Below are 8456 nucleotides of genomic sequence, written 5' to 3'. Positions count from 1 at the left end.
TCATAAATCCACTTTTATGGTGTGTTTTTTTTTTTTTTTTTTGCAAAAGCATTTGCCACCAGGTGGCAGATTTTGTTCACTGGAAGTTTGACTACACTTTTAATTTAATTATCTATGAAATGTGTTATGCACGCTCCACATAGCCATGCCGATGGCGCACTAACGTGAAACACACCAGAACTGTTCAGTGATCGATATATACTAGCAATGTTCTTTGCCTGCTGCGTTGTATATGGGCATGCTTGTGTGACGTGCCTAGGTGTCGGAGGCTGCGCTGCAATAAAGAGGCAGTTGGAATAAGCGTCTCAGCATAACAAGTACACCACCACAGCGCGCCTCCTGTTCAGCTCAGCCTCGTCACTGAAGTCACACTGGAGGAAAACAGGAGCACGGAGGCACATGCGACCATACCAGTGACGCATCCACACCGATAAAACAAGGCCGCATAAGGTTGTGACGCAAGGACAGCTTTTTACAACTTTTTATTTCATTGGTAAGTCTTTGTTTCACGTTGTTGTTTTAATTAAACATAAAAACGATAATGACCATCCAGATGCTGAATGGAAAAAAAGTTTCACATTCATTTTTTTAAATTAAAAATTAAATTAGCCTACAGTTATTGCAAACATTGTTTAAAATGTCATGTCATTGCTCATTTTCTGTTTTTCCAATAATTATTTCGAGTCATCTAAGTTGCCATTGTCATTATTGCCCATTTTCAAAAAACCCTTATTTTTGCATTAAATATAGCCTAATTTATAACACATATTTTACAAATTAATGCCAATAGATAAAAACACAGTTTGCTCTTAAAAACTTACATTTGTGGTGCCCTAAAAACAATTGTTTCCACTTCAGTCATGCAATTTGTTATACCTTTGCCTATTTCAATAAAATAAATCTTAATTTGAATACAATATGTACAATATATGCATCGAGACTCGCAAGTTTATTTTTAATTCTGTTAGTAGTGCAGGTTGTTTTTATTGATTATCTTTGCCTGTAAATAAAGAAGTAACGAAGGAAGTGCACAGATAAAATTTTAGCAAACATTAGCACATAATTACACAAAGAAAAAGGAAACAAAGTGAACCTATTTTCTTAAAGATGAAATGGGTGCATTCTCAGGGCTATGATGGCAACTAACTAATAACTGATACTGCTCACGGTCACCTGGGTCAGGAAATGTACAGTATATGCGTTGCATAATTGGTCTGTGGAAAGAGTGACGGCCAAAACAGTATGTTTTTTTTTAAATCGACATTTCATTATCCACTAAATGACCTTAGAGCCCAAACATTGTCTAAATAAAGCAGCAAATACAGCATCACTGTGAGAAATGACTGTTCTGAGGTCTGCGTACGCTGTGCAAACACAGCACAACAAGCAGTGAGGGCCTGAAAGTCTAGATTACATATCAGTTTCCAGACCATAACAACTCTTAGATATTCCACTGAGGTAAAAATAAAAATATTAGGTTTGTAATCTACACTGCATTGTAAAAATAAACCTGTTTCTTTACTTAAATTAACACGTTTTTATTACTTCAGTGCTTCGGTTTTGGACAATGTTACTCACATTTGAAATAGAAAGTTTAATATTTTGCATAGTTCATAAGAAATATACTTTATACATTTTGAGCTGCATTTAAAATCAACGAGCTTCATAACATTACTATTAGTAAAAGAACAAGGAAGTTTCACAGCAGTTAGTATTAGTATTAATTTGTGACTATTTCACAATATATGTTTGTTTCTTTATATGTCTGTTAATTCGTCTATTCATTCATCTATTAAAAATCTGTTTTGTAAAGTCTCTTTTCTTTGGCATGTGTAATACTACTAACTAGTTATTCTTCTTAAATAGGTAAATGTGAAATTCCAATGTTCACAACAGAGACCCCTGAGGGGCTGAATCAGGCTGGTGGGTGTTTAGATTGGAATCTTGTGATATGCAGACAGCAAGGGTTAAAGGTGTGGAAAGGCTTAGCAGCATAGCATGTATCTTCTCTAATTACCTCCTATGTAAAAATCAATTACTTCTGCTACATGATCAGAAAGGAGCAGACCCCAGGGGGCTGTTTGAGCTTCACTGGTCCTCACTGCAACTACCTGGATGAGTAGCTTCAGGTTTGCAGTTAAGGCTTTCTATATTTTTATTTAAATTTATTCATCTGTCAAGTTTGCATTTAGCTTCTTTATTATAAACTGCACAACTGCTATTTCCAACCACTGGACTGAAAATGGCCAATAATTATAAACTATAAAACAAACTATGCAGACTCAAAAAGTTCATTCTAGATATATAATGAAATGCAAAGGTTGTCTGGCTTTTTACAAATGATCCTTCATGCATATTTCTAAAACAAATGTGTTGTCCTTATTACAGCCAAATTCTATTTTTCTCCAAATAACAGTGATTCAAATATATTTCACACAAATCCTCATTTGTGATACATTGCTCTAGCATTAATATGTGAGTAATGAGCATTCAAAGAACATAATGATAACTGTTAATGTTGATCTGACTTTCAAATTTTTAGGATTTTAAACGTTAATATTTGATGATACAGTATATTGTACGATGTAAGTGTTGTTGTTGAATGCAAAGACTGAATGATTAAATATCAAAAAATGCTAATGCGTATTGTTACAAATGAAGTAAGCAGCATTTCATGAGTAAGCAGCATTTTGATGTTGTTGACCAATGTGTTAATGGTTTTTAACCACTAATAACAGCTGATTAACTTTGTATGTATCAAAATAATATCTTTTGGTTAGTTTTCATTTTTGGAATTAAATATTCAGTTTGAAACATTGTATATTTATGGTAGTAACTGTAATTGTAACTACCTCAGTTACTGTAGCGACACAAAACTTATAGTGAAGTGAAAAATATCCAAACTATACATATTTGTAAAAATTCAAATCTAAGTGAAAGGCACTTGGGTAAAAGAGCCTTATTTAAACAAGCAGTTTGAGACGAAGAGGTGAGGAGTGGTTTGTGGGTTTTGTTCATTCAGACAATGGGACTTGAAGTTCCAATGGCTTGTGTCCATCAGCGTCTGCCTCAGACAAAGATGCATTATTGTCTATTGTTATTCCAGCTGATCAAACCTGATTTAATAGCTCACAGGTATTTCTCTGGTTGAATGCTGTCATTCTGTTTCCTTGCCCTCAACACCCCCAGGCATGTACCTGGGAAGGTAACAAGAAACACCCAACCACATGTGCATGAGCTTTCAGTGTGTGTGTGTGTGTGTGTGTGTGCATACTAACACTGGTTTTACAATGAACTTTTGTTATTATTTTCCTTTTTTCTTTGATGTTTTTGGTGAAATGTATTCTGAAAACTATGATGTACTTTAGCCAACAAATTTTTGGCCAATAATTTATGCTCTTTGCATTACATTCAAGTACATTCTTTTTTTTAATCATTTCTTTTTATTAACAGATTTTTTTATTTGATGAATTTAATAAATAAATGTTTATAAAGAAACAACTGTAGCTCAGTTGAAGTTTGATATTTTCATCAGCTGATATTTTTTGTCTCAATTAGACAGCCTGCTGGATTTGATTTAGCAGACATGGGGAGCAAGACTCTGCCAGCACCAGTTCCTCTCCACCCATCACTTCAGTTGGCCAACTGTTCCCTCATCCAGAGTTCAACAGGTCTTCAGCTGCCTGCAGATCATTTTCACAGCATCTACAGCTTTAGCGCCCTGCATGCCGTCCACCTTCACCAGTGGACCCTGGGGTACCCAGCTTTTGCCCTGCCCCGCTGCACCATCTCTAAGCTTCCTTCCCAGATTTCCTGTATGGCATCCATCCCCATTTTCCCTCACCTTCTGCCACCTAAGCAAGACTCGGCAGGGTTGCTACAGACCTTCAAAAACAAGCCTCGCTTTGACTTTGCCAACCTGGCAGCAGCAGCAACCAAAGAGGATCAGTTAGAGGTGGAGGACCTGAGCATGACAGTGAGCGCTAGTGCTTCTGCGGCGCAGGCATCATCTCCACACCTGACCGCAGCCAGCCTGGGATGCATGCTTGATGTGACCAAACTTACTTCACCAGAGCGCAAGTCTAGTCGAGGCCGACTGCCTTCAAAGACCAAGAAAGAATTTGTCTGCAAGTTCTGTGCCCGACATTTTACCAAATCCTACAACCTTTTGATCCACGAGAGGACACACACAGATGAGAGGCCATATACATGTGATATCTGTCACAAGGCCTTCAGGAGACAGGATCACCTCAGGGACCACAGGTGAGATGCTGGTTTATCCAACTTTATCAAACCAGTTCAACACAATGGAATTAGTTTCCACTCAAGTTTTGTTCACATTAACATGAATCCCAGTTTTTCTATTCATAAAGTTAACGCAACAGGTAAGGAAGTTTGTGTTTGGTCAATTATTTCTTTGTTGTAACATGTAACATGTTTCTTGGTAATAAATCGTTTACCACTGGAAAGCCACGTTATTTCCCTTTAAATGGGGCCACATTTGTAAGCAAAATGCATTTGTGGGTTGAGCAGCAAAGTTGAGAATGTGGGTTGTGTCCATGAAAAACTTGCCAAACCTTCTCTGCCAATGCCAAACAGCTTATTGTGCTACCCTGAGAGCCAGCTGCCATAGGCAGAATCTGAACTCATCACTGAACATAATGTACCTCCACATGTTCAAGTTCTAGGTTCCTGATGTTGCCGACACCATGGTGAAGAGTTCTCATAGCAGGCCTCTTGGCAGCCCTGTGATACAGGAGATGGACTGCGTGTTTTCTAGGGACAGAGCCGTTGCCCATATTGACTGTAGACTGTAGAAGACTACCTATGGTTCCTAAGTGCTGATAGGATGAGAAAACTGTCTTCTTGTGGTATTTACTTCTTGAGATGCCCACTTAGTGGCCTGTCTTTGACAATCTTCTTTATGCGAAACTTGGCCAAGGCTGCCTTTACTGCCTCACTCCAAATAATGCTGCCACTTGGTTTTGTGGAACATTAGGTTGAAGCTGTCCTATATCACACCAATGGCACCTGATTGTCAGCACCTGGTACCAGAAGAGTCAGAAGCAGAATAAGCTGTTTGGCATTGGCGGTGAAGAACTGGCAAATAAAACCGTTTTACAACGATATAAAATTTAAGCATTGTTACAACAAAGAAATAATAGACCAAACACAAATTTCCATAACTTTTTGTGCTAAGTTTAGTATTTTCACTGCCACTATGCAAAGAACATGCTAATCCTAACAATCTTTGTCTGGATGAACAAAAACATCTCATATCTACACAATTCTTCTTCTAAACTAAAGTCTTCTAACTAAAGTTTGTGGTTGTGTTCGTGCACAGTAGTCAGTGAATATCACTGACTTCTGTGCATTGCATTACATTTGTAATACATCAGACAACTTCACAAAAGCTGCTGAACTGGGGGGTCCTAGAAAAATGCATCGGGCTTAGAGCCACAAATCGACCACGCCCTAAAAAGCGCTGTAAAAATTTTATATATTAATATTTTTTTCCACTTTAAATTAGCCAATCTTTTAGACCTACTTCTCCTTGAAATATTCATGTCAAGTTTTAATTACATTTCGCGGATTTTAACCCTTTTAATCGCAGTTTAATTACATGAGCGCACCGTTTTTTTTAGCCCCCCAAAACAAAACGAAATATTTAAAAAAAACAAACATTTGAAGTAATATTTGATTGTTATTATAATTAGGCCTTTAGATGGACTAAAGATTGGCACCAACCTTCATTTCGATCGCCTTTTTTTTTTTTTTCAGGACCAGAAAATGGTCTCCAGGCGGCAAATGCTCCTCCTCTAGGCCGAAATCAGTGCATCCTCCCGGGTTAACTCCCGACGATGACCGGGGCATGTTGCGTCGGACCCCTTTTTCCAACACACACGTCCGGTACCACGTCACAACAAATACGTCATTTCCTGTTGATTAAAAAAAAAGCACCCTCAAACGGTCCTAGGGGCCGAAAATGGTCCCGCCCGATCAGCAGGCGAAGCCGCTGCTGCACGCCGGAAATGAGGCTTCGTTTCCCGCAGGTCTGTTTAAGCAGCCCGCTGTTTTCCAGCCCGGGGTCAAATGTGGAGCAAGGGCGCCACCCGGTGGACAAATAAAAAAATTACAACTCTAAGGCCAGTACTGCAAACGGAAACGGAAACATAACCGATCACGATCGATTTGACCGTAATTTTTTTGCCGTGAAAAATAGCGTTTATAATGGGTTTCAATGGGGCACAAATCGACCACTAGGACCGATAGTGTAAGTTTGTCTGTAGCTTAGCCACTGAAGCTAATTTCCGGAAGTCATACTGAAATTTTAACAGTAAATGTGACCGAACTTTTTTTGCAGACTTTCGCTATATTCCATTCAACACAGTGCAAATGGCGTGTAAATGAACAATGAAAAATGGCACAAATCGACCCAAGACCACCCAGAGGTTAAGCAGATAAGCTATAAGCCTTAAGCTAAAAAGTCAGATTGTGATAATGGCACTTTTAATGAGTACACAGGCTCCATAAATCTTGTTAATCACTTGAAGACTGTCTGTAAACTAAGCCTGTGTGCTTTTTCTTGCTGGGTAATAATGAAAGGATGGTAAAACCAGACAATTATTGCCTTTTAAATAATGATCTGAAATTTGACATAATTTTTTGGTAAACACTGACTTGCTGGAGTGTTGTGTTCCCCTCTGCAGGTACATCCATTCTAAAGAAAAGCCCTTTAAATGTCAGGAGTGTGGAAAGGGCTTCTGTCAGTCCAGGACTCTGGCCGTCCACAAAACATTACACATGCAGATCAAGGAACTGAAGCCAGCCAAGATCAAGTGATTCACTCAACAGGGACCAGGGCACTGAACGAAGACCAAAGAAAACATGAGTAAAAAAAACCCCAAAACAACCCCCCCCCCCCCCCCCCCAAGACTTTGATCTCAGAACTTAAGATAATGTTTAAGAAAGAAACATTTCACCAACCATTTCTTACTGAAATAACGGAGTAGTGGATAAATGTATACTTACTTATCAAGCCTGACTTGGAAGAGAAACCAGTGGATGTGTAGAAACAAATTTATCTCCCGTTGAATATCACATTCCCATGCTATTTTTTTACAGAAATATTATATCAAAACATATTTTTGCACTTTAACCTGATTATTTACATTTATCTCTTGATGTCTTAAATTTATTTTCAAAATGAATAATCATTTTAAATAAACATTTTAGCGTAAATTGATGGCCACGTGTGCAAGTTTGTGTGAAGTCAAATAATATTCTATTTGTTAAGAAGTTAGTTAAGATGGTCACAAGAAGCTACATTTAGATCAATCCACCATGGTTCGAAACTCACAACAATGAAAATGACAGTAATGAGTAATGAGAGGTCTCATTTACAGTACAGTGTATATTATTATTAAAAGTGAATATATGCACAAAACTCAAAAATAGTGTGTACTTAAAGATGATCTGTTTGATGAAAGCATTTATCCACCTGCAAACATCGCTTTCATTACAGATTCCATCTAGAAATTTGAACATGTAGATAAGCTTCATCTTCTGCCCAACATGGAAGTCATTGTCACTTTGCCTTGAGGTTAGGGAATGAATCTTGAGTAAACAGCTATCTTGGATGCTGGAGGTGCTCTATCTGGGAACTTCATTGTCCTACTGAAGACTTAAATATCCACATGTTGAGACTGACGATTGATTTTGTAATCATACCATCAGATCTGTAGCTGTATGTCCTGGACATGGGTGAAAAGATCGGAGCTGCCAACTAATCACCACCGAGTGGTGAACTGGATCATGTGGCAGAAGGAAATTAGTTACTAGAAGCTCAGTGTACCCAAATGCAGACACCGTAGCATTCTGAAAGAGGCTGTGGGCACTGAGTCAGAGTGGACCATATTCTGTGCATTTACTATTGAGGAAGCTGTTGTGGCCTCGACAATAGAGGGGGTTTCAGCTGGAAGGTCATTGGTGCTAGTGGTAATTCCTGGACCAGATGGTGGACACCAGAGCCTGAAGGAGGATACCCGTTGAGCTTGGTTAATCTGCGGGTTTCCAGAGGCAGCTGGCAGGCCAAGAGGACTTGGCTTTGGCAGTAGATGAAGCAAAAACTTCTGTGTGGGAGTTTGGTGAGACCATCGAGCAAGACTTTCAGTTAAGGCTTTTCCACACCAGATGCGTAACATCTATGCAAATATTTTGTGTGTTAAAATTTTTTCACACCAACAACATGATTTTGCTGGAGGAATTTTCAAAAGAAAATTTTTTAACCAAGCTCGTGTTTTTGGATCTGAATAACCAGTTCTGACCAATCAACCACTGCTTTTGGCAACAAGTGTGCTTGTAGATAAAAACACGCACTCATGCTGAATATACAGTGATATGGAAATAATAAAATACTACTATTTTACCTCAGACAGACTGCTAAACACTGCTCC

At 38.5% G+C, this 8456-nt stretch overlaps 1 protein-coding gene across 2 annotated transcripts; it reads left to right on the top strand.

Annotated features, from left to right (window-relative positions):
• The first annotated feature begins 300 nt into the window (after positions 1-300).
• osr1 (odd-skipped related transcription factor 1) lies at positions 301-7242 on the top strand. 2 transcript variants are annotated; one of them, XM_085257893.1, is made up of 3 exons: positions 301-493; positions 3563-4263; positions 6711-7242. In XM_085257893.1, the coding sequence occupies exons 2-3, from the start codon at positions 3587-3589 to the stop codon at positions 6841-6843; spliced, it is 810 nt and encodes a 269-aa protein (XP_085114019.1). In that variant the 5' UTR covers positions 301-493; positions 3563-3586; the 3' UTR covers positions 6844-7242. The 2 variants fall into 2 exon arrangements, with proteins under 2 accessions (XP_085114019.1, XP_085114018.1); XM_085257892.1 differs by having other exon boundaries at positions 3559-4263.
• The last annotated feature ends 1214 nt before the right edge of the window (positions 7243-8456 follow it).

Source organism: Mchenga conophoros, linkage group LG19 (assembly GCF_057382185.1).
Source record: "Mchenga conophoros isolate Kocher_MC1m ecotype Shallow Benthic linkage group LG19, M_conophoros_male_GT1.1, whole genome shotgun sequence".
In the NCBI taxonomy this organism is placed as follows: Eukaryota; Metazoa; Chordata; class Actinopteri; order Cichliformes; family Cichlidae; genus Mchenga; species Mchenga conophoros.
Note: the sequence above shows the minus strand (reverse complement) of the source record. Positions and strands in the feature narration are given on the sequence as shown.